Source organism: Mobula birostris, chromosome 1 (genome assembly GCF_030028105.1).
Source record: "Mobula birostris isolate sMobBir1 chromosome 1, sMobBir1.hap1, whole genome shotgun sequence".
Lineage (NCBI taxonomy): Eukaryota > Metazoa > Chordata > Chondrichthyes > Myliobatiformes > Myliobatidae > Mobula > Mobula birostris.
The window spans coordinates 23,663,626-23,689,555 of record NC_092370.1 but is presented as its reverse complement, the minus strand read 5'-3'; the positions used below and the strand labels follow the sequence as shown (position 1 = coordinate 23,689,555).

Genomic DNA, 25,930 nt, shown 5'->3' with positions numbered 1-25,930 from the left:
AATTATTTGATGGATTGGTATGGATTACTCCACACATGCAAATCTTCCAAAAGGGATTACGATGGGTGTGCTATATCGTGCAACTGAACATAACTTTTCCAAAAACCACAGAAGTTCAACCCTACAAAAAAATCTACTTTCTTCAGCCCACAGCGATGGAAATTATAACTAGATGGAACAGGAGAATTTTCAGGGCTGTGAGTTTCTGCCTTTATTCCCAATGCCGTTACATGATTACTTTTCATTAATGTCGTTCAATTGAATCGAGATGCATATTGGCCTCAGCAATTAGTTTGATTTAAATCTTGGTGTAAATATGTTCAACTATACAATTGACAAACCCTTTAAAGACTGATGAACTTTTTAATATCTGTTATACTAATTATAAGACCATAAGATATAGGAGCAGAATTAGGCCATTTGGCCCATCAAGTCTGCTCTGCCATTTCATTGTGGCTGATCCATTTTTCCTTTCAACCCTAATCTCCTGCCTTCCCCTCTTATCCCTTCATGCCCTGACCAATCAAGAATCTATCAACCTCTGCCTTAAACATACATACTGTCTTGGCTCCACAGCTGCCTATGCAATGAATTCCACAGTTTCACCACTCTGTGGTGAAAGAAATTCCTCCTCATCTCTGTGCTAAAATGGCACCCTTCTATTCTGAGGCTGTGTCCCCTGGTCTTAGACTCTCCTCCCCACAGGAGACATCCTCTCCAGATCCACTCTATCAAGGCTTTTCACCATTTGACTGGTTTCAGTGAGGCCACCCCTTGTTCTTCTGAATTCCAGTGAATACAGGCCCAGAGCCATCAGACTCTCTTCATATGACAAGCCATTCAAACCTAGAATTATTTTAGTGGACTTCCTTTGAACCCCTCCAGTTTCAGCACATCGTTTCTAAGATAAGGAGCCCAAAACTGCTCACAATGCTCCAAGTGAGGCTTCACCAGTGCTTTATAAAGTTTCAACATTACCTCCTTGCTTTTCATATTCTTGTCCTTTGAAATGAATGTTAACATCACATTTATCTTCCTCACTTCAGACTCAACCTGCAAATTAACCTTCAGGGAACCCTGCAGAAGGGCCTCCAAGTCCCTTTGCACCTCAGTTTTTTGTATTTTCTCTCCACTTAGAAAATAGTCAACACTTTCATTTCTTCTACTAAAGTGAATGACCATACACTTCCAGACTCTGTTTTCCATCTGCCATTTCTTTGCCCGTTCTTCTAATCTATAGCCTCTCTACCTCCTCAAAGCTACCTGCTCCTCCACCTTCCTTCATATTGTATTTAAACTTTGCAACAAAGCCATCAATTCCATCACCCAAATCATTGACATATAATGTAAAAAGAATCAGTCCCAACACAGACCCCTGTGGACACCACTAGTCACCAGCAGCCAACCAGAAAAGGCTCCCTGTATTCCCACTCTATTCCTCCTGCCAATAAACCACTGCTTTATCTATGCTAGAATCTTTCCTTTCATACCATGGGCTGGTAGCTTGTTAAGCAGCCTTGTGTGAGGCACCTTGTCAAAGGTCTTCTGAAAATCCAAGTACACAACATCAACCGGTTCTTTGTCTATTTCTTCAAAGAATTGCAACAGATATGTCAGGCCAGACTTTTCCTTGAGGAAACCATGTTGACTATGGCCTATCTCATGTGCTTCCAGGTACCCAAAAAACCACATCCTTAACAATTGACTCCATCTTCCCAACACTGAGGCCAGACCAAGTGGCTTATAATTTTCTTTCTTCTGCCTCTCTCCCTTTTTGAAGAGTGGAGTGACATTTGCAAGTTCTCCAGTCTTCTGGAACCATTCCAGAATCTAGTGATTCTTGAAAGATCATTACTAATGCCTCCACAATCTCTTCAGCCACCTCTTTCTGAACCCTGGGGTGTATACCATCTGCTTCAGGTGACTTATGTACCTTCAGACCGTTCAGTTTCCCAAGAACCTTCTCTCTAGTAATTACTTGTTCACTGCAGGTACTACCTACCCAGCAAACTGCCTTTTCCAATAGCTCCCATCTGGAAAGTGCTATTAAAACAAAAAAACTTTATGCCACCCTTTAAAGTTGTCTCCCCAGGAACTTAAATTGATCAACCACCTCCCCCCTCCCATTTATTACTTGAGTCACTGCACTGTAAAACTTGAAACCAAGTTCTATAATGCTGTTTACACTGTAAATACATACTGGTATTTATGTATTTATGCACATTTTATTGCATATCTGTACTTTAATCTCAGGTTTATTTTTATATAACTCTTTATTCTTAATTTTTTGAATGTTGCTGTTTTTGTTGCATGCCACGCCAATGCACCATGGCAAATTCCTAATACATGTAAATGTATATGGTGAATAAAACTGATCCTTGATCTGTGAAACAGTGCATTATTAGTTACATTAATGTTCACATATAAACCGGCTCTGTAAAATATTAATATTTAATAATGGCGATGGATTCCTGTTTCTGGTATGAAAGCTCCGATCCCTTCAAGAGACAACGTTAATCTCATGCACTCCTGAGGAAACATACGCACCTGGGTGCAAAATTGTGCAAACTGAATTGCTGTCAGATCCCAAGAGAATGCCTGCAGCACAAGTTAATTGCTCAGGCTGTGGAACAGCAGTTGGGAAAATGAAAAAAAAACTTGACAAGAGAGACCCAAGGTTTAACAGGCAGGCGCTTGCCTCCAGCTGCTGTTCGACTTGACAGCAAAGCTCAACTATATCCTCAGAGACTGTAGGGTAAACGAACAGACTGAACGAGTGAATGCTGATGGTGCCAGAAGAACCTATTTAAAGAGGACTCTGGTCAGTCTGAGGTTGGAGACCTTTCTTTAATGTAAAATACAGTCAATCAAACTGAAATGAGGAAGGACAGGTTGTTTTCTGGCAAAAAGTGTACTTGGTAAGTGAGAGGCCTTCCAAACTGAAACTTTGAGCGTACGGTTTGTATGTTCCTGTCAGAATAAAAGGAAATGCTAACAGGTTTAGGGATCCTTGGTTTTTGAGAGATACTGAGGCCCTGATTAAGGAAAAGGAGGAGGTACATAGGGCATAATTGAAGGAGCAAACGAAGTACTTGAGGATAAGAAATGCAAGAGGACACTGAAAAAGGAAATCAGGAGGACTAAAAGAAGGCATGCAGTTGCCCTAGCAGACAAGGTGAAGAGAATCCTAAGGGATTCTGCAGATATGTTAAGAGCAAAAGTATAGCCAGGGACAAAATTGATCCACTGGAAGATCAGAGTGGTAATCTATGCATGGAGCTAAAAGAGATGAGGGAGGTCTTAAATGGATTCTTAACGTCTGTATTTATTCAGGAGACGGACACAGAGTCTATGGAAGTGAGGCAAAACAGCAGTGAGGTCGTGGACCCTATACAGATGACAAAGGAGGAGGTGTTTGCTTTCTGGAGGGAAATTAGGTTGGATAAATTCCCAGGGACTGGCAAAGTGTTCCCCCAGTGCAAAAATTGCAAGGGCACTAGCACAGATATTTAACATATCCTCAGCCACGGGTGAGGTGCTGGAGGATTAGAGCATAGCCTATGTTGTTCCATTGTTTAAACAATAGGCCAGGACATTATAGACCGATGAGCCTGACATCAGTACTGGGAAGGTGTTTTAAGGGACTGGATATATGAGTACTTGGATAGACAGAGACTGATTAGGTGTAGTCAGTGTGTGGTATGTCGTGTTCTAACCAAGCTTATTGAATATTTCAAGAAAGTTACCAGGAAAGTTGATGAAGGTAAGGCAGTGGATGTTGTCTACATGGACTGTGACAGCATGGGAGGTTGGTTAAGAAGGTTCAGTCGCTTCGTATTCATGATGAGGAAGTAAGGTCGATTAGATATTGGCTTCGAGGGAGAAGCTAGAGAGTGGTAATAGATGTCTGCCTCTCTGACTGGAGGCCTGTGACTAGCGGTGTGCTGCTAAGATCGGTGCTGGGTCTGTTGTTCTCTGGATGATAATGTAATAAACGGGGTCAGCAAATCTGCATATGACACCCAAGATGGGGGTGTAGTGGACAGCGAAGAAGACTATTAAAGCTTGTGGCGGGATCTGGACCAGCTGGAAAAATGGCAGACGGAATTTAGTACAGACAAGAGTGAGGTGTTGCACTTTGGGAGGACCAACATGCTCCCTTTGGTAAATCTTTCGCAGTAGGGCAGTGAGGAGTGCGGTAGAACAGAGGGATCTGGAAATACAGATCCATAATTCCTTGAAAGTACTGTCATAGGTTGCTAGGGTTGTAAAGAAAGCTCTTAGCACACTGGCCTTCATAAATCAATGTACTGAGTGCAGGAGTTGGGATGTAATGTTGAAATTGTACAAAATGTTAGAAAGGCCTAATTTGGAGTATTGTGCGCAGTTTTGGTCACCTACCTACCAGACAGAAGTAAATAAGATTGAAAGAGTGCAGAGAAAATTTACAAGGATGTTGCTGGAGCATGAGGATCTGAGTTACAGAGCAAGATTGAACCGGTTGGGACTTTATTCCCTAGAACAGAGAAGGTTAAGGGGAGATTTGGTAGACATTTACAAAATAATTACAAAGGGTAAATGTAAGCAGGCTTTTTCCACAGAGATTGGGTAATTCTACGACTAGAGGTCCCGGATTAAGGGTGAAAGGTGAAAGGTTTAAGTGGAACACGAGGGGGATCTTCCTCATTCTGAGGGTGGTGAAAGTTTGGACTGAGCTGCCAGCGCAAATGGGGGATGTTGATTTGATTTCAAAATTTAAGATAAATTTGGATGAGTACATGGATGAGGGGGGTATGGAGGGATATAGCCTGGGTGCAGATTGGTGAAACTAGGCAAATTAATGGTTTGGCATAGACCAGCTGCTCTGAAGGGCCTGTTTCTGTGCTGTACTTTTCTACGACTCTAAAGAAGTTCATGTCCACACTCCATTTTGACTACAATCCCACCAACTTGTACTCACCACATAGAGGAAGTTAAATTCATATGATTTTAATAGATTAAAAATGGAATAGCAAGTTAAATAGCGAGATAAAACTTTATGGACCTGTCTTCAAATAGAGGCGGCTGTAACGAGAACTGTATGCTGTGCAATCACTTCCTTCAACGCCAGTCTTAGGAACAAACAAGAAAAAATCTGCAGATGCTGGAAACCCCAGCAACACACAAAATGCAGGAGGAACTCAGCCAGCCAGGCAGCATCTAGGAAAAGAGTACAGTAGACGTTTTAGGCTGAAGCCCTTCCGCCAGTCTTGGGAGGCCATCTTCAACAAGCAATGCCTCAAGAAGGTAGCATTCATCATGAAGATCCCTCACCATCCAGGACGAGCCGGCTGGTGGCGCAATGGCATCAGCGCCGGACTCCGGAGCAAAAACTCCTGAGTTCGAATCCAAGTCGGACCACCACCCCCCGAGTACGCTTTCCATCCGTGCCGGGTTGAGCATCGAGTTAGCCACTTGGCCTCGTTAAAAAAAAAAGGGTTCGAGTCAGGAACGTTCATATCGTGACCCTGTTAATCCCAATGGAGACCAATCCTGACACTACACGTGCCAGACAAGAACAGCTGACTGTCTGGTGCGACACACTAAAAAAACCCATCCAGGACATGCCCTCTTCTCATTACTACCATCAGGGAGGAGGTATAGAAGCCCAAGGATGCACGTTCAATGATTTAGGAACACCCTCTTCCCCTCCGTTCCATGAACCCACGAATACCACCTCACTATTTTACTCTCTCTTTACTATTAACTTTTTAATATATTTTTATTGTAATTTATAGTAATTTTTATGTACTCACTGTATTGCCATCACAAAACAACAAATTTCACAGCGTATGTTAGTGATAATAAACCAGATTCTGAATTTTATCTATATCTATTGAAAATATTGTTGACAAAATATTTCCACTTATAAAATATAAATTCACAAGTAAGATCATCAGACCTTCAAAAATGCTGAAATAATTACAAAATGGAAATGAAAATTCTGTCAAACTTACTTCAAAGTAAATTTATTATCAAAGTACATGTACGTCACCCTATATGACCCTGAGATTCATTTGCTTGCAGGCATACTCAATAAATCCAATAACCATAATACAGTCAATTGAAGACTGCACAGGATGGATAAACAAACAAGGTGCAAAAGACAACAAACTGTGTAAATACAAAAGAAAGAATAATAATAGTAAATAAATATCGAGAAAACGAGATGGAGGAGTCCTTGAAAGTGGGTTAATTGGTTGTGGGAACAGTTCAATGATAGGGCGAGTGAAGTTAAGTGAAGTTGTCCCCACTTGTTTTAAGAGCCTGATGGTTGAGGGGTCATAAGACCATAAGACAAAGGGGCAGAAGTCGGCCATTCGGCCCATCGAGTCTGCTCCGCCATTTTATCATGAGCTGATCCATTCTCCCATTTAGTCCCACTTCCCCACCTTCTCACCATAACCTTTGATGCCCTGGCTAATCAGATATCTATCAATCTCTGCCTTAAATACACCCAATGACTTGGCGTCCACTGCTGCCCGTGGCAACAAATTCCATAGATTCACCACCCTCTGGCTAAAAAAATTTCTTCGCATTTCTGTTCTGAATGGGCGTCCTTCAATCCTTAAGTCATAATAACCGGTGTTGTGGGTCCTGAGGCCCCCATATCTTCTTCTTGGTGGCTGCAGCGAGAAGAGAGCATAGCATGGATAGTGGGGTTTTTGATGATGGGTGCTGCTTTTCTGCGATTGTACTCCGCACAGATGAGCTCAATGGTGGGGAGAGTTTTACCTGTGATGGACTGGGCTGTATCCACCACTTTTTGTAGGATTTTCTGTTCAAAGGTATAGGTGTTTCCATACCAGGTTGAGATGCAGCCGGTCAACGTACTCTCCATTACACATCTCTAGAAGTTTGTCAAAGTTTAACACATCATGCCAAATCTTCGCAAGCACCTGACTAAGTAGAGACATTACCCTGCTTTCTTCATAAATGCACTTATGCACTGGGTCCAGAACAGATCCTCTGAAATTATAACACCGAGGGATTTGGCTGCACAAGCTCAGTGATTGGGAACTGCCATTAGACTTGTCACCACAGAGGAAATCTCAGGCTAGGAGCAATGTGCAGCCAAGCAAAGAGAGAAGGCATCAACTTCCAACTCATGTCAGCGCTGAGCCAACGCAAGATTCACCCGAGCCTGTCCTACGCCAACAACCCCCCCACAGGCAGCCTCCTCACATTGATGTGAGGATGAATCATTGTTGAGTTTGCAGCAGTCACGTTCACTGCACAACTGATGCTTCTTGCTATATAATGAGTAATGACTCCTGTTAGTGCTCCTTCCATTAAAACTCATTCATGGGAATGCATCCTGAGCACAATGTACAATTTACCAATAGTTATCTTGCTATGCCTTATAGCAATGAATAAAACATAGAACAGTACAGCACATCACAGGCACTTCGACCTATGATGTTGTGCTGACTCCTTAACTCAAAGAACAATCTAACCCTTCCCTCCTTTATAGCCCACCATTTTCTTTCATCCATGTGCCTATCTAACAATCCCCTAAATACCCCCATTGTATCTGACTCTACCCCCATCCCTAGCAACTTGTCACAATGCACTGACAATCTGTAACAAAACCTGTCTCTCACATCCCCCCCCCGATACTTCAAACACCTTAAAGTTAAGCCCCCCACCCCCCACCCCCCACCACCGTATTAGCCATTTCCACCCCTGGAGAAATGTCTCTGGCTGTCCACTCTATCTACACCATCATAGCATCATGAGAACTGCACTTCTACTCTCTCTTATGTCTAAATAAGTTTAATGTTCCAATCAGTTACGGTTCCAGAGTTAATGTGCAGAAAGATCCAAAAGGCAATGACAGAGTGTTAGATACCTCCTGGACCTAATAAAGTAGTGTACAGATGTCTGTGGCGCTGTAGCGCATCCACTTCAAGGTGTGGCCTTTTGTAACGCATGGTTATTTGAGTTACTGTTGCCTTCCTGTTAACTTGAACCAGACTGGTTATTCTCCTCTGACCTCTCTCATTAACAAAGCGTTTCCACCCACAAAACTACTGCTCACTAGATGTTTTTGTCTTTCACACCATTCTCTGTAAACCCTGGTGAGTGTTGAGCATGAATATCCAGGAGATCAGCAGTGTCCGAGATACTCAAAGCACCCCATCTAGCACCAATGATCATTCCACGGTCAAAGTCACTTAGATTACATTTCTTCCCTATTTGGTCTAAGCAACAAATGAACCTCTTGACCGTGTCTGCATGCTTTTATGCATTGAGTTGCTGCCACATGATTGGCTGATTAGATATTTGCATTAATAAGTGTACCTAAACAAAGTGACCACTGAGTGTATGTCACCAAATATTACCCTGTGATTCATTTTCTTGCAGGCATTCACCGTGGAACAAAGAAATACAATAGAATCTATGAAAGGCAACACACAAAGACTGATAAACAACTAATGTGCAAAAGAAGACAATCTGTGCAAAGATAAATAATAATAATAAATTAATATTAAGAATATGAGTTGTAGAGTCCTTACGAGTGAGTTCATAGGTTACAGAATCAGTTCAGAGTTGAGGTGAGTGAAATTATCCATGTTGGTTCTGCAGTCTGAAGGCTGACGCATAGTAACTGTTCCTGAACCTAGTGGTGTGGGACCTGAGGCTCCTGTACCTTCTTCCTGATGGCAGCAGCAAGAAGACAGCATGGCCTGAATGCTGGGGGTCCTTGATGATGGATGCTGCTTTCTTGTGATTGTGCTCCTTGTAGGTGTGCTCGGGAGGGCTTTCCTCTGATGTGAATGTCAAGTTTGGGTGGAGCATTAAGTCTGTTCTAGGTTGCTTCTGCTACACACGTAAAGTAGAAGACACTATTCAATGAACTTTATTGAAACTGAAGCTTGGAACTGGAATGCAAGTTGCTGGCGCATCACCTTGTGAATTTAGCTCAAGAGGAGGGAGGAGCTTCTTGCACCAGGTTTATCAGCTGCTACATAAAACTGACAAGCATTGTCCAACCTGTAACGTTATAGGACCGAACAGCAATTACAACTGGAGCACTGTTGGCATTCAGACAGGAAGGCCAACTTCTCCACGCTTCACTGTAGCAGCATGACCACAAGACCATAAGATATAGGAAGAGAATTAGGCCATTTGTCCCATTGAGTCTGCTCTGCCATTTCATCATGGCTGATCCAATTTCCCCCTCGGCCCCAATCTTCTGCCTTCTCCCTGTATCCCTGAATTGCCCATTTTCTTATCATGTAAGTTTGTCACCACAAATCAACACAGGTGAGCAGACACCTAAGAGATCTTATTTGCATACTATAAAAATAGAGTGCTGGCTGGTAGTCCAGATCCTTCATACTTTGGATGTCATGATTGGTACATGCAAATATTAGAAATATGAATATATTAAATTTCACTTTCAAATACGACGACGCGCAATGATGGAACTTTGACCCAAAGATAACCAAAATAACCTAAAAAGAAAATCATCTTTACATGAAAAAATACCAAGCACACTCCACTAGCAATTTGCTCTTAGTAGGAACTATCTCTGACAATCTGAGAGACGGGGGTCCATGAATGGATTCCCAAATCCACAATGGACACAAACATTTCTATCCTTCTCCAAGTAGCTCAGACCTGGTGTAATCTCAAATCGTCTGTCCATTTATTGCAATGACATGCAAATCCAAAAGTATACCTTCATCTGTTTAAAACCACTCATACACGGGAGTCTGGTTGATGTGTTAACCATCCACTAGTGCCCCCGAAACAATGGAATAGATAAATTAATTTAGAAATTGGTTTATTATTGTCACATGCACCAAGATATAGTGAGAAACTTGTTTACCACTCATACAGTGCATTGAGTTGGTACATGGTAAAACAATAACGGAATGCAGAATAAAACGTTATACTTACAGAGAAAGTGCACTGTTGGTAGACAGTAAAGTGTACGGACATAACAAGGTAGATTGTGAGGTCAACAGCCCATTTTATCCTACGGGGGAGATAATTCAGTGGTCTTATAACAGCAGGAGACAAGCTGTTCTTGAACTTGTCGGCATATGTATTCAGGCCCGATCTTCTGCCCGATGGGATCAGAATTGGTTTTAATATCACTGGCATAGGTCGTGAACTTTGAGGATGGGCAAGAGGTATAGTGAGAGGGACAGAGGGAGAAAAAGGAAAGAGAGAAAAAGTATGTGTGTATATAAATAAATAACGGATGGGGTACGAGGGGGAGGTGGGGCATTAGTGGAAGTTAGAGAAGTCAATGTTCATGCCATCAGGTTGGAGGCTACCCAGATGGAATATAAGGTGTTGTTCCTCCAACCTGAGTGTGGCTTCATCTTTACAGTAGAGGAGACCATGGATAGACATATCAGAATGGGAATGGGATGTGGAATTAAAATGTGTGGCCACTGGGAGATCCTGCTTTCTCTGGCGGACTGAGCATAGGTGTTCAGTGAAACGATCTCCCAGTCTGCGTCGGGTCTCGCCAATATATAAAAGGCCACAATGGGATCACCAGATGCAGTATATCACCCCAGCCGACTCACAGGTGAAGTGTCGCCTCACCTGGAAGGACTGTCTGGGGCCCTGATGGTGGTAAGGGAGGAAGTGTAAGGGCATGTGTAGCCCAGCTCCCCCTCGTACCCCATCCGTTATTTATTTATATACACACTTTTTCTCTCTCTCCTTTTTCTCCCTCTGTCCCTCTCACTATACCCCTTGCCCATCCTCTGAGTTCTCTCCTCCCTTTTCTTTCTCCCTGGACCTCCTGTCTCATGATCCTCTCATATCCCTTTTGCCAATCACCCGTCCAGCTCTTGGCTCCATCCCTTCCCCTCCTGTCTTCTCCTATCATTTCGGATCTCCCCCCCCCTCCCACTTTCAAATCTCTTACTAACTCAGTTGGTCCTGACGAAGGGTCTCGGCCCAAAACGTTGACTGTACCTCTTCCTAGAGATGCTGCCTGGCCTTCACCAGCAACTTTGATGTGTGTTGCTTGAATTTCCAGCATCTGCAGAATTCCTCGTCGTGAAATTTGTTGTTCTTGTGGCAGCAGTACATTGTAATACATAATAATAAAAAGAACATATAAATTACAAAAAGTGTATATGCATATATTAAATAGAATGAGTCTTGCAAGGAGTTTCTGATGAAAAATTCACAAGTAATCAAAACTTGTGGATTATAGAGGTGTGTGGGTCTTTTAAGAGACTCCTGGTACATGGTGCTTAGAAAAATAGAGCTCTATGAGTAACCCTAGGTAATTTCTAAAATAAGTACATGTTCGGCAGAACATTGTGGGCCAAAGGGCCTGTATTGTGCTGTAGTTTTTCTATGTTTCTAATAATACTGAGGTAGTGTTCATAGGTGCATTGTCCATTCAGAAATTAGATGGTGGACAGGAAGAGGCTGTTCCTGAAATGTTGAATGCATGTCTTCAGACTCCTGTACTTCCTCCTTGATGGCAGCAGTGAGAAGAGGGCATGTCCTGTGTGATGGGGGGAGGGAGGACTTAACGATGGATGCCATCTTTTTGAGGCATCGCCTTTTGAAGGTGTCCTTGATGCCGTGGAAGCTAGTATCCATGATGGAGCTGGCTGAGTTTACAACATTCTGCAGCTTATCCCGATCCAGTGCGGTGGCCCAGTCATGCCAGACGGTAATTCAACAATTAGAATGCTGTCCCCGGTATACCGGTAGAAATTTGCAAAGAGCCCTTTGTGTCATACCAAGTCTCTTCAAACTCTTAGTGTGATATAGTTGCTGTCGTGCCCTTTCGTAATTGTATGTTAGGCCCAGGATTGACCTTCCGCGATGTTGACACCCAGAAACTTGGAACTGCTGGCACCTTTCCACTGCTAATCCCACGATGAAGATTGGTGTGTGCTCCCTCCATTTCCCTTTCCTGAAGTCCACAGTCAATCAATCAATCGTACAACCCTCCAGCCATGACACAGTCCTCACATGTCAGCCCTATCATTGCTGCGATCATTCTCGTAAACCTCCTCTGGTCCCTCTCCAGTGCCAGCACATTCTTTCTTAGACAAGGGGCCCACACCTACTCCTAGAGCAGTCTGAACAATCCCTCAAACCCTCCGCGTTACATCCTTGTTCTCATATTCCAGTCCTCTCAAAATGAGTGCTAACGTTTCATTTGCCTTCCTTATCACCAACTCAACCTGCAAATTAAACTTTAGGGTACACTGCACAAGGACTCCCAAGTCCCTTTACACCTCTGATTTTTGAATTCGTTCCCCATTTAGAAAATAGTCCACGCCTTTATTCCTTACACCAAAGTGAATGACCATACATCTCCCTGCACAATGTTCCGTCTACCACTTCCCTGTCCATTCTCCCCTGCCTCCTCAACACTACCTGCACCTCCACCTATCTTTGTATCGTCCACAAACTTGGTCACAAAGCTATCAATTCTGTCATCTTATTCACTGACATATAATGTGAAAAAAAGCATTCCAAATACCTCCTGCCTCCTGCCAGTCAGCCAGTCTTCCATGATAGTATCTTTCCTGTAACACCATGGTCTCTTACCTCGTTAAGCAGCCTTGTCAAAGGCCTTCTGCAAATTCTAGTAAATAACATGGACTGGCTCTCCTTTGTCTATCCTGCCTGTTATTTCCTCAGAGCATTCAAACAGATTTGTCAGGTAAGATTTCCTCTTTAGGAAACTATGCTGACTTTGGCCTATTTTATGATGTGCCTCCAGGTACCCGGAAACCTCATTCTTAACTATGGACTCCAACATCTTCCCAACCACTGAAGTCAGGCCTCTGGAACCATTTTAGAGTCTAGTGATTCTTGAAAGATCATTACTAATGCCTCCACAATGTCTTCAGTGACCTCTTTCAGAACCCTGATTCTAACTTCCCACTAATTTTAGCTATATCACATGCCCTCACTTTTCCTATGCTACTGTCTTTGGCTTCCTTGGTCAACCATGGTTGCCTCATCCGCCCTTTAGAATATTTCTTCATCTCGGGATGTATCTATCCTGCACCTTCTGAATTGCCCCCAGAAACTCCAGGATTGCTGTTCTGTAGTCATCCCTGCTAGTATCCCCTTGCAATCAACTTTGATCAGTGCTTCTCTACAATTCCCTTTACTCCACTGTAATACTTATACATCTGACTTTATCTTCTCTCTCTCAATCTGCAAGGTGAAGTCTATCAGATTACGATCACTGCCTCTAAAGGGCTCCTTTATCTTAAACTTCTTAATCAACTCTGGTTCATAACACAACACCCAATCCAGAATTGCTGTTCACCTACTGGGCTCAACCACAAACTGCTCTAAAAAGCCATCTAGTAGGCAACCTACAAATTCCCTCTCTTGGGATCCAGCACCAACCTGATTTTCCCAATCTACCTGCATATTGAAATCCCCCATGACTTTCATAACATTGCCCTTTTTACATGCCTTTTCTACCTCCTATTGTAATTTACATCCCATAGGCTGGCTACTCTTTGAAGGCCTGTATATAAGTCATATCAGGGTCTTTCTACCTTTGCGGTTTCTTAACTCTGCTCACAAGGATTCTACATCATCCTATGTCACCTCTTTATAAGGATTTGATTTCATTTTTATTAACCAGTAGAGCCATCTCACTTCCTCTGCCTATCTCCCTGTCCTTTTGATACAATATGTATCCTTGGATTTTAAGGTCTCAACTTCTTTCAGCCATGACCCAGCGATGCCCACAAAGTCATACCTGCCAGTCTCTAGCTGTGCCAAGATCATCTACCTTATTCCATATACTGCATCCATTCAAATATAATGGATTATGGAATAGATGGCTTTGTGGCTAAGTTTGCTGACGATACGAAGATAGGTGGAGGGGCCGGTAGTGCTGAGGAAACGGAGAGTCTGCAGAGAGACTTGGATAGATTGGAAGAATGGGCAGAGAAGTGGCAAATGAAGTACAATGTTGCAAAGTGTATGATTATGCACTTTGGCAGAAAAAATAAACAGGCAGACTATTATTTAAACGGGGAAAGAATTCAAAGTTCTGATATGCAATGGGACTTGGGAGTCCTCGTACAGGATTCCCTTAAAGTTAACCAGGTTGAGTCAGTAGTGAAGAAGGCGAATGCAATGTTGGCATTCATTTCTAGAGGAATAGAGTATAGGAGCAGGGATGTGATGTTGAGGCTCTATAAGGCACTGGTGAGACCTCACTTGGAGTACTGTGGGCAGTTTTGGTCTCCTTATTTAAGAAAGGATGTGCTGACGTTGGAGAGGGTACAGAGAAGATTCACTAGAATGATTCTGGGAATGAGAGGGTTAACATGAGGAACGTTTGTCCACTCTTGGACTGTATTCCTTGGAGTTTAGAAGAATGAGGGGAGACCTCATAGAAACATTTCGAATGTTAAAAGGCATGGACAGAGTGGATGTGGCAAAGTTGTTTCCCATGATGGGGGAGTCTAGTACGAGAGGGCATGACTTCAGGATTGAAGGGCGCCCTTTCAGAACAGAAATGCGAAGAAATTTTTTTAGTCAGAGGGTGGTGAATCTATGGAATTTGTTGCCACGGGCAGCAGTGGAGGCCAAGTCATTGGGTGTATTTAAGGCAGAGATTGATAGGTATCTGAGTAGCCAGGGCATCAAAGGTTATGGTGAGAAGGCAGGGGAGTGGGACTCAATGGGAGAATGGATCAGCTCATGATAAAGTGGTGGAGCAGACTCGATGGGCCGAATGGCCTACTTCTGCTCCTTTGTCTTATGGTCTTATAACACCTACAGTCTGTATTCATCAGCTTTTTGATTTTGCCCCCATGTCATATTTCAACTCATCCCACTGACTGCAATTTTGCCCTATCATTTGACTGTCCTCCCTCACAGTCTCGCTACACACTGCATCGACTTATCAACTGCCCCATTCCTCAACCCTATAGACACTGTATGTGAACAGATCAATTCATTACAACAGAGTGCAGAATGAAGTGCAACAGTGACAGAGAAAGTGCAGTGTAGGTAGACAATTAGGTGCAACGTCATAACGACGTAGATTGTGAGGTCAAGAACCCATCTTCTTGTTCTAGAGGGTCGTTCAATCGATCCAGTTGAAATATCAAACTGCCACAGGACTGAATGGCCAAAGCAACATCCAGAGACTCGCTACGGGTTTTAAACAGGCTCAGGTTGGCGAAGCAACCAGTCGGCACTGAGGAGATCAGGGATGTATCTTGGCTGACATGTGGTACTGCACTGAAGTGGCAGCATTTCAAAGATAGAATTCTGGATTCAGATTCAGTGTGTTAACAGCCTGCCTGGATCTCAGTCTCTCTCAGCCCCTCATGCTGGATGCGAAGGAAGCTGCTGTCTCTGCCTCTCTGCTTTGCTCACCCAGCCGAGAAGTCTGAGACAGAAAGCTCAGCAACCAAAACTACTGCTTCTGTGTTGCTGAGGGAATGCCAGGTGTCTTTTTCCTCACATAAACACGCCCTCCAAGTTCAGTGAATTTTGTGCCTGCAGGAGTCAGACTGCACAACCAACAGCAGTACAGTGAATCAGCATTCTGTGGAGCAGCAGCACTAGGCTGGATACCATTGTAAGGACATCCTAAGACAACCAGAATGCCAGACCTCTCTGTCAGCACAATGAAGAACTAATTACTAACCAATTTCTAGATCCAGTCTCCTTTCTTACCACGCTCCCCTTCAGTTCACTGCCGTTTTTAGAAATGTTATATTTGCTGCAAAACCATTTCATGACATACGTCAGTGATTTCAAACCTGTAACGTCACCACCAGCTGACCCATCCCTCTGCATAAAATGATCAATCTCTTTTTATGTCCACCTATTATCCAAATCATGACTCTACACTTTAAGTCAACCACAGCCTTCAATTCTAACTCCCACGCCCCCGACTAAATAATGTCAGATTTCATAATTTCCCCATTATAAAGCTATCTTGCAACATCTCACGTTTAATATTCTGATAGCATCTTCTTCATTTCTCCCAGAACTGGATTCAAGTCAAGCTTATGGTCATTTACCTATGTATATAATGCATATAACCATATAATATTTATAGAAAAGAGACCAAGGTGAACCAGGGTGTAAAGCACTGTAGTATATATACATGCATAACACATAATAACTTATGAAAGTAATGATGGAATCTACAGACAAATAGACACATAATCTACACATAAATAAACAAATTAAAGTGCATAATTTAAACATTTTTTAAAGGTACAGAACAGATTAACCAGTGACACTGAAAACGGTGCGGCAGGGAATTCAGAAGCCTAATGGCTTGAGTGAAGAAAGTTTCCCGTCCTCACTGTTCTTGTTTTGATGCATTGTGGTCTCCTGCCTGATGGTAGAAAGTCAAAGAGGATGCTGGATGGGTGGGTGGGATCCTTGATAATATTAAGGGCCCTGCGTATGCAGCGCTCCTGATAAATGTCCCTGATGGATGGTAGGGAGACCCCTATGATCCTCTCAGCTGTTCTCACGGTCCTCTGTAGGGAGTTTTGGTGCAATACTCGACTGCTCCCATACCAGATGGAGATGCAACTTGTCAGAATGTTCTCAATGGTAATCCTGAAAAATGCAGTTAAGATGGAGGAAGGGGAGCCTTGCTTGCCTTAATCTTCTTAGGAAGTAGAGATGCTGCTGTGCCTTCTTATTCAGGGAGGTGATATTAAGGGACCAGGTAAGGTCATCTGTGATGTGAACCCCCAGGAACTTGGTGCACTTTACCCTCTCCATAGAGGAGCCATGTATTCACAGACGGGGATCTTTCGTCTGCACCTTCCCCAAGTCCACAATGATTTCCTTGGTCTTCTTCACGTTCAGGCTTAGGCTGCTCTTCTCACACCAGTCCACCAGCCGCTCCTCTGTACTCCGTCTCATCATCGTTCTTGATGAGCTTGCCCTTCAAGGTGCAAAGTCTGGAAGGACCTGCCCAAGCAGACTTGGTGCACGGTGTAGCTGCTATGTACTGAAGATGCAGTGTAACAGTAGCGTCAGGATGAAATGATTAGGTCGCTGGATGGAGGGTTAAGCAAGATGGTGTCTTTGTCCTTGGTGTTAAGGCACTTGCAGGTAACTATAAGGAATATAGAAACATAGAAAATAGGTGCAGGAGTAGGCCATTTGGCCCTTCGAGCCTGCACCGCCATTTATTATGATCATGGCTGATCATTCAACTCAGAACCCTGCCCCAGCCTTCCCTCCATACCCCCTGACCCCCGTAGCCACAAGGGCCATATCTAACTCCCTCTTAAATATAGCCAATGAACTGGCCTCAACTGTTTCCTGTGACAGAGAATTCCACAGATTCACCACTCTCTGCGTGAAGAAGTTTTTCCTAATCTCGGTCCTAAAAGGCTTTCCCTCTATCCTCAAACTGTGACCCCTCGTTCTGGACTTCCCCAACATCGGGAACAATCTTCCTGCACCTAGCCTGTCCAATCCCTTTAGGATCTTATATGTTTCAATCAGATCCCCCCTCAATCTTCTAAATTCCAACGAGTACAAGCCCAGTTCATCCAGTCTTTCTTCATATGAAAGTCCTGCCATCCCAGGAACCAATCTGGTGAATCTTCTTTGTACACCCTCTATGGCAAGGATGTCTTTCCTCAGATTAGGGGACCAAAACTGCACACAATACTCCAGGTGTGGTCTCACCAAGGCCTTGTACAACTGCAGTAGTACCTCCCTGCTCCTGTACTCGAATCCTCTCGCTATAAATGCCAGCATACCATTCGCCTTTTTCACCGCCTGCTGTACCTGCATGCCCACTTTCAATGACTGGTGTATAATGACACCCAGGTCTCGTTGCATCTCCCCTTTTCCTAATCGGCCACCATTCAGATAATAATCTGTTTTCCTATTTTTGCCACCAAAGTGGATAACTTCACATTTATCCACATTAAATTGCATCTGCCATGAATTTGCCCACTCACCCAACCTATCCAAGTCACCCTGCATCCTCTTAGCATCCTCCTCACAGCTAACACTGCCGCCCAGCTTCGTGTCATCCGCAAACTTGGAGATGCTGCATTTAATTCCCTCATCCAAGTCATTAATATATATTGTAAACAACTGGGGTCCCAGCACTGAGCCTTGCGGTACCCCACTAGTCACCGCCTGCCATTCTGAAAAGGTCCCGTTTATTCCCACTCTTTGCTTCCTGTCTGCTAACCAATTCTCCACCCACACCAATACCTTACCCCCAATACCGTGTGCTTTAAGTTTGCACACTAATCTCCTGTGTGGGACCTTGTCAAAAGCCTTCTGAAAATCTTGAAAGAGTGCAGAGAAAGTTTACAAGGATGTTGCCAGGGCTTCAGGACCTGAGTTATAGGGAAAGGTTGAATAGGTTAGGATTTTATTCCCTGGAGCGTAGGAGAGTGAGGGGAGATTTGATTCAAAATTATGAGGGGTATAGATAGGGCAAATGCAAGCAGGCTTTTCCCACTAAGGTTTGGTGAGACAAGAATTAGAGGCCATGGATTAATGGTGAAAGGTTAATTGTTTAAGGGGAACATGGGGGGAACTTCTTCACTCAGAGGGTGATGACAGTGTGGAACGAGTTGCCAATGGAAGTGATGGATACAGGTTTGATTTCAGCACTTAAGAGAAATTTGGATAAGTATGTGGATGGGAGGGTTATGGAGGGCTATGGTCCAGGTGCAGGTCAGCAGGTCAATGGAACTAGGCAGATTAATTGCTTGGTACAGACTAGATGCAGCATCTATAGACAGAAATAAATAATTTGATTTTGCAATTTTCTTGTTATAAAACTATTTTGCAACATCATACTTTTAATATTCTGTTCGCATCTTCCTTATTTCTCCCACAGCTGGCTATTACCCTCTTCCTTTCCTGTCCTGATGAAGGGTCTCAGCTCAAAATGTCAGCTGTTTATTGCCCTCCACAGATGCTGCCTGACCTGCTGAGCGCCTCCAGCATTGTGCATGTGTTACTCTAGATTTCCAGCATCAGCAGAATCTTGTGTCTTTTTAATGCCCACAACTGTTTGCAACACAATATTACATTCTCAGATCATTATATCCTTTTCACTTGGTTATTATTTTGTTCTCTTTCTGCAGACCAAATGCTACAGTATGATGTACTCTTTTCGAACGACTTGAGTTCACAAACATTTTTCAAATGCTGTGGTGATACCACCACCACTGGTGTTTTTTTCTGCATATTGGTTGTTATCCATTCTTTTAGATGCAGTCTTTCATTGATTCTATTGTGGTTAGACGATAAGGTATAGGAATAAAATTAGGCCATTTAGCCCATTGAGTCTGCTCCACCATTTTATCATGGTTGATCTATTTTACCTCTCAGTCCTAATCTCCTGCTATCTCTCCATATCCCTTCATGCCCTGACTAATCAAGAATCTATCAACCTCTGCCTTAAATATACCAATGACTTGGCCACCATAGCCTCCTGTGGCAAAGAATTCTACAGATTCACCACTCTCTGGCTAAAGAAATTCCTTCTCATCTCCGTTCTGAAAGGGTGTCCCTCTAAATTAAGGTTGTGTCCTTTGGTCTTAGACTCCCCTACCATAGGAAGAATCCTGTCCACGTCCACTCTATCGAGGTCTTTCAACAGTGGATAGGTTTCAATGAGATCACCCCTCATTCTTCTGAATTCCAGTGAGTAGTCATAGTCATACTCATAAGTTATACTTTATTGATCCCGAGGGAAATTGGTTTTCGTTACAGTTGCACCATAAATAATTAAATAGTAATAAAACCATAAATAATTAAATAGTAATATGTAAATTATGCCAGGAAATGTCCAGGACCAGCCTATTGGCTCAGGGTGTCTGACCCTCCAAGGGAGGAGTTGTAAAGTTTGATGGCCACAGGCAGGAATGACTTCCTATGATGCTCAGAGCCCAGAGCCATCAAACACTCATATGACAAGGCTTTCAATCCCAGAATCATTTTCATGAACTTCCTTTGAACTCTTGTGTTCCTGGTATTTACTGCGATTGCCCGCAGAGAAAATGAATCTCAGGGTTGTATATGGTGACGTATATGTACCTAGATAATAAATTTACTTTGAACTGCGCACTGTGCTGTCATGTGACATGACCAGGACAAACCCAATTTTCAAGTGCTCCTTAAAAGAAATAATTATTTATACAGACCATTTTTCCAGTTTAAGTAAATATCACAACTATTATAATTTATAATGATCAAAATTTAAGGAGTTATGAAACAGCCCATTACAATGTTATCATACTCACTTAAAAATATCTAAATCAAAGTCAAGATTTATAATGCCAGTCAACAAAGCTCCCGTAACAGCTCTAAATCTGGAGAAAAGCACTAAATTCATAGAGTACTTTTACAATCCCATCCATCAGATTATATGTGCCATTATTTTACAAATAAACTTCAAGTACTGATCCTTACCTGGCTGCACCAGGCATGACTTCTGCTCCCTCTTATGTCTGATGTGCTGACTGTTCCACTCCGTTACAGTTCCAGAGGCAATTTTCCTTCCTCTCTCTTCTTCATTCACCGTAGGAATGGTTAATAGAATACTGGTCAGCTTTGAAGGGGATTTCACTGGGGACACCGATTGGCTGCTGGGACATCCAGTATCATCTGCTCAAAAGATCAACAAAGTACATGATCACATTGAAGAGTCTAACAAGCAGAAAATGAAGGGTAAAAGGGAGAGGTTTTTTTATAGACACTAAAGCTCTGATTTAAACAGCACTTTTGGCCAGAAATAAATGACTTAGGAATTAAAAGGGGTCAAATCACTTGTGTTTCTCATTACACTGTAAGATCAATCTTCTCTTTAAAGAGGCACGGAAGATAATGATCATAAAAGTAGTGTACACAGCATGGATTTGCAAATTTAGCCTTGGTGAGTGGTGAACGACTGGAGGGATTGGGGACTGGCACAGTGGTGGCTACTCCATCCAGTCATCCCATTGAAGGTCAGACTGGAATGTAGGAGGACCAGTGACTGGGTAAAGGGTATAGTCTAGCAAATAAGAACATAAGGCATAGGAGTAGAATTAGGCCATTTGGCCTGTCGAATCTGCTCTGCCGTTCAATCATGGCTGATCCTTTTCTCCCCTCCTCAGCCTAACTCCCCAGCCTTGCCCATAAGGAGGAGAATAAACTCTTCTCAGGTTTCCAGCCGGGTACAGGTATCGATTATAACCGACATTTCAATGACAGGCTCTGCCATCTTCGTCAGGGTTTATTTTGGTTTGTGTGATTCAGATACTCCAATACCATTGGCACCCAGCCTCCACCAGCAGGACCCACTCAATGGCCGCCGTCGCCTGTGGGAAATTCTCACATCTTTTAGTCAGGACATTAATCTGTCCAATTAACAGCCTTTGTTATTCAAATAAAGTTCAGCTATCGGTCTCCAGTGAAACCGCTGTCCAGGTTACCCCATACACCTTTCATTCTTTGATAACCGACACCATTACTCTCTTAGTTGCTTTTATTTTATTGTGCAACGACTTTCAAAAGTATCAGGGCAATCCTGAGAATTTACACCCAGGAACCTCTGCTTTACTTTTCCAAAGGGCCATCAACCACTCAAAAGAAAACCAGGCAAATTCACAGCAGGAAACTGGTAAGTAACAACAAATGTTCAAAGTAACTAAACACTGAAAAAAAAATAGATATTCTGATAGTTTCTCTAAAAATGTAAAGTCCATAGGCTGAAGTCTCTGTCACTAAAGGAGAACTATATTAGAAATGCTAGGCACAGAGACAACGAAATGTTCAACTTCTATTCTTATTATTTATTTGGAACACTAATTTTGAATTAAAACATTTACATTTTTATAATTCAATAGCACCTCAAATATATGAAAGCAATTTTTGAAATACTCCCTTTGGAACTCACTGAGTGCTAATGGAGTATTTGGAAGGAATGGCTGTACGTAATGCCACAGCTTTGATACTGTCATCAATTTGAGATTTGTTCTGTCTTCTCCAGTGTAATCTGCTGTATATAGGGTTGAGAAACCATGCAAATGAATGTCTACTTGAATGTCATTGAGCAAATACTTCCACGTTTTTTTACTGATGGAATGCATGTTCTAACTGCTTTGCTCTTTGTGGTGTACTATAAATGGAAGTTCACCATTTTGTGCTCATTCCAATCTAAGTCGTATTCATAAAGCACAACAGCATGGAAACGGCCCTTCTGCCACTGTTATTCTGCCTAGACCCATCCACCCAAACCTGAACCATAGCCCTCCATGCACCTCTAACCTACGTAGTCATCCAAATTTCTCTTAAATGTTGAAATCAAACCAGTATTTGCCACTTCCATTGGTAGCTCATTCCACACACACACACACACAACTTCCCCTGAATGAAGTAACCCTTAAATATTTCACCTTTCACTCTTAACCTATCATCTCTTGGACTGGTCTCAAGGTTGTAAACTGGATTTGAAATTGGCTGTGTGGGAGAAGGCAGAGAGTGTAGTGGATGATTGCTTATCAGGCTGGAGGCCTGTGACTAGTGGTGTGCCTCGAGGATCTGTGTGGGGACCATTGTTGTTTGTTGTCTATATCAATGATCTAGATAGTAATGTGGTAAATTGGATCAGCAAGTTTGCTGATGACACTAAGATTGGAGGCGTTGGGGACAGCGTGGAAGGCTTTCAAAGCTTGCAGAGGGATCTGGACCAACTGGAGGGGTGGGCCAGAAAATGGCAGACAGAATTTAATGCAGACAAGTGTGAGGTGTTGCATTTTGGAAGGACAAATCAAGGTAGGACATACACAGTAAATGATAGGGCACTGAGGAGTGTGGAGGAACAAAGAGATCTGGGAGTTCAGATACATAATTCCCTGAAAGTGGCGTCATACGTAGACAGGGTTGTAAAGAAGGCTTTTGGCATCCTGGCATTCATAAATCAAAGTGTTGAGTGTAGAAGTTGGGATGTTATGGGGAGGTTGTATAAGACATTGGTGAGGCCAAATTTGGAGTATTGTGTACAGTTCTGGTCACCTAACTATAGGAAGGATATCAGTAAGATTGAAAGAGTGCACAGAAGATTTACAAGGGTGTGCCGGATCTTCAGGAGTTGAGTTACAGGGAAAGAATGAACAGATTAGGACTTTATTCCTTGGAGCATAGAAGAATGAGGGGAGATTTGATAGTTTACAAAATTATGAGGGGTATTGACAGAGTAAATGTGAATAGGCTCCTTCCACTTAGATTAGGAGAGATAAATACGAGAGGACATGGCTTTAGGGTGAAAGGGGAAAGATTTAGGGGGAACATTAGGGTGAACTTCTTTACTCAGAGAGCGGTGGGAGTGTGGAACGAGCTGCCATCTGACATGGTAAATGCGGACTCACTCTTAAGTTTTAAGAATAAATTGGGTAGGTACATGGATGGGAGAGGTCTGGCGGGTTATGGACTGGATGCAGGTCAATGGGACTAGTGGAATAATGTTTTGGCACAGACTAGAAGGGCCGAATGGCCTGTTTTCTGTGCTGTAGTGTTCTATGGTTCATACCATAGTGGAAAAAGCCTGCTTGCATTAAATTTTTCTATACCCCCATAATTTTGTATATCTCATTCCAATCTCCACTCACTCTTCAACAATCCAGGGATTAAATAATTAATTGCCTGAGAGGAAGCCAAACAGAGTTTCATTCTACCTATGTATAATGACAATAAAGATCATTCAATTCAAAGTCCTAACACATTCAACCTTTCCCTACTCAGGTGCTCAAATCCTGGCAAGATCCTTGTAAATTTTCTCTGTACTCATTCAATCTTATTGACAGCTTTCCTATATGTAGGTGACCAGAACCGCACCGAATACCCCAAATTGGAACTCACCTACATTTTATACAACTTCACATTTGTGCTCAAGCATTTTGTGTTCACTCCAAGTCTATGGCATATTCACTAATTATACTTGACAAAACTCCACAGGACTTTTGACAAATGTCTTGGGTTCATGCTTGGCAACTGAGGGTTGGAATAGAAAGATTGATGTAGTTTTCAAGTATTTAAAGGGGAGAGCGCACAGGAAAAACTGGTGTTTAACATGCATAGAGCCCTAGAATTTATAAACACAGCACAAAAGGAAGGAAGTTATGCCTGACCTTCATATATACTAGATACATCTCAGCTGAAGAATTGTGGACCACCCCCTTTAGCAAAGCTGTCACGTCCTTGGAAAGTATGTAGAAGAGATTTATTAGAATGACATCACAGATGAAGTAGCTAATTTCATGGAATGATTTGAAAAGCCGGAATTCTCCTTGTCAGTGGAAATTTATTGGACACGATGGCAATCATGAGATGCTAAGGTGACTCCATTTCCAAAACTACAAGGGCCAGTAACATGAAAAGACAGACTTAAAGTAAATGAACCAAATGTGAAATGAAGGACGTTGATCCACATTTCCGGTGAAATGGAATTCACTTTTTAAGAAGTATGGGGAAGTAGGTTTAAAAGTCAAAACTGAAATCTGAATAAGCATACTGAGAGATTTTCACTGAGCGCTGGGTCAGTTTTACAGAGACATGGGAACCCGACACAGACATTCGATTATTAGATATGGAAGTAAAATTAGCCCTTTCGGACCACGGAGTGCGCCACCATTCGATCATGGCTGATTTCTAAACCCTCACAACCCTCTTCTCCTTGCTTCTCCCCATAACATTTGACACCTTACTATTCAAAACCACAAGACACAGGAGCAGAATTAAGCCATTCTGCCTGTTCAGTCTATCCTACCACTCCATCATGGCTCCCACACAACCCCATTCTCCTACCGTCTCCCCAAAACATTTGACACCTTTATTAATCAAGAACCTATTAATCTCTGCTTTAAATATATGCAATGACTTGTCCTCCGTGTCTGTATGAGTCAATGAATTGTACACATTCACCAATCATAATATGATTGAATTCATACTGCAATTTGAGAGCGAGAAGCATCATTCATATGTATCAGTATCACAGTGGAACAAAGAGAATTACAAAGGCATGAGAGAGGAGCTTGCCCAGGTGGACTGGAGGACGGTACTGGCAAGGATGACAGCAGAGCAGAGGTGGCTGAAGTTTCTGGGAATAGTTCGCAAGATGCAGGATAGATATGTCCCACAGAAGTAGTAGTTCTCAAATGGCAACCGTGGCTGACAAAGGAAGTTAAGGACTGCATGAAAGCCCAGGAAAGGGCACATAAGGTAGCAAAAGTGAGTGGGAAGTTGAGTGATTAGGAAGCTTTTAAAATCCAACAAAAGGCAACTAAAAAAAAATCTGTAAGAAGGGAAAAGATGAAACATGAGGGCAAACCAGCCAATTATATAAAGCACGATACTAGAAGATTTTTGCAGTTGTATAAAGAGTAAAAGGGAGGTGAGAGTTGATATTGGACTACTGGAAAATGATGCTGGTGAGGTAGTAACGGGGGACAAAGAAATGGCAGATGAACTTAATGAGTACTTTGAATCAGTCTTTACTGTGGAAGACACTAACAGTGTACCAGAGGCCCGTGAGTGTCAGGGAGTAGGAGTACGTCCCATTGCTATTACAAAGGAGAATGTGCTAAGCAAATGCAAAGGTCTTAAGGTGGATAAGTCACCTGGACCAGGTGGATTACATCCCAGAGTCCCGGGAGAGATTGTTGGACAGATAACGGATGCATTGGTCATGATCTTTCATCGATCACTTGACTCTGATATGGTTACAGAAGACTGGAAAATTGCAAATGTCACTACACTTTTTAAGAGTGAGGAAGGCAAAAGAAAGGAAATGACAGGCCAGTTAGCCTAGCTTCAGTGGCTTGGAAAGTGTTGGAGTCTACTATTAAGGATGAGGTTTTGAGGTACTTGGAGACTAATGATAAAGTAAGTCAAAGTCATTATGACT

The 25,930-nt window shown here is 42.7% G+C and overlaps 1 protein-coding gene across 4 annotated transcripts in view; it reads right to left on the bottom strand.

The window, feature by feature from the left end:
* Positions 1–25,930, bottom strand: part of sybu (syntabulin (syntaxin-interacting)) — a 133,135-nt gene that overhangs the window by 60,014 nt on the left and 47,191 nt on the right. For all 4 annotated transcript variants that reach the window (XM_072252742.1, XM_072252732.1, XM_072252761.1 and 1 more), the window contains one exon: positions 20,458–20,652. In XM_072252742.1, coding sequence (XP_072108843.1) covers positions 20,458–20,652 — 195 coding nt within the window. The remainder of the gene's footprint in view (positions 1–20,457; positions 20,653–25,930) is intronic.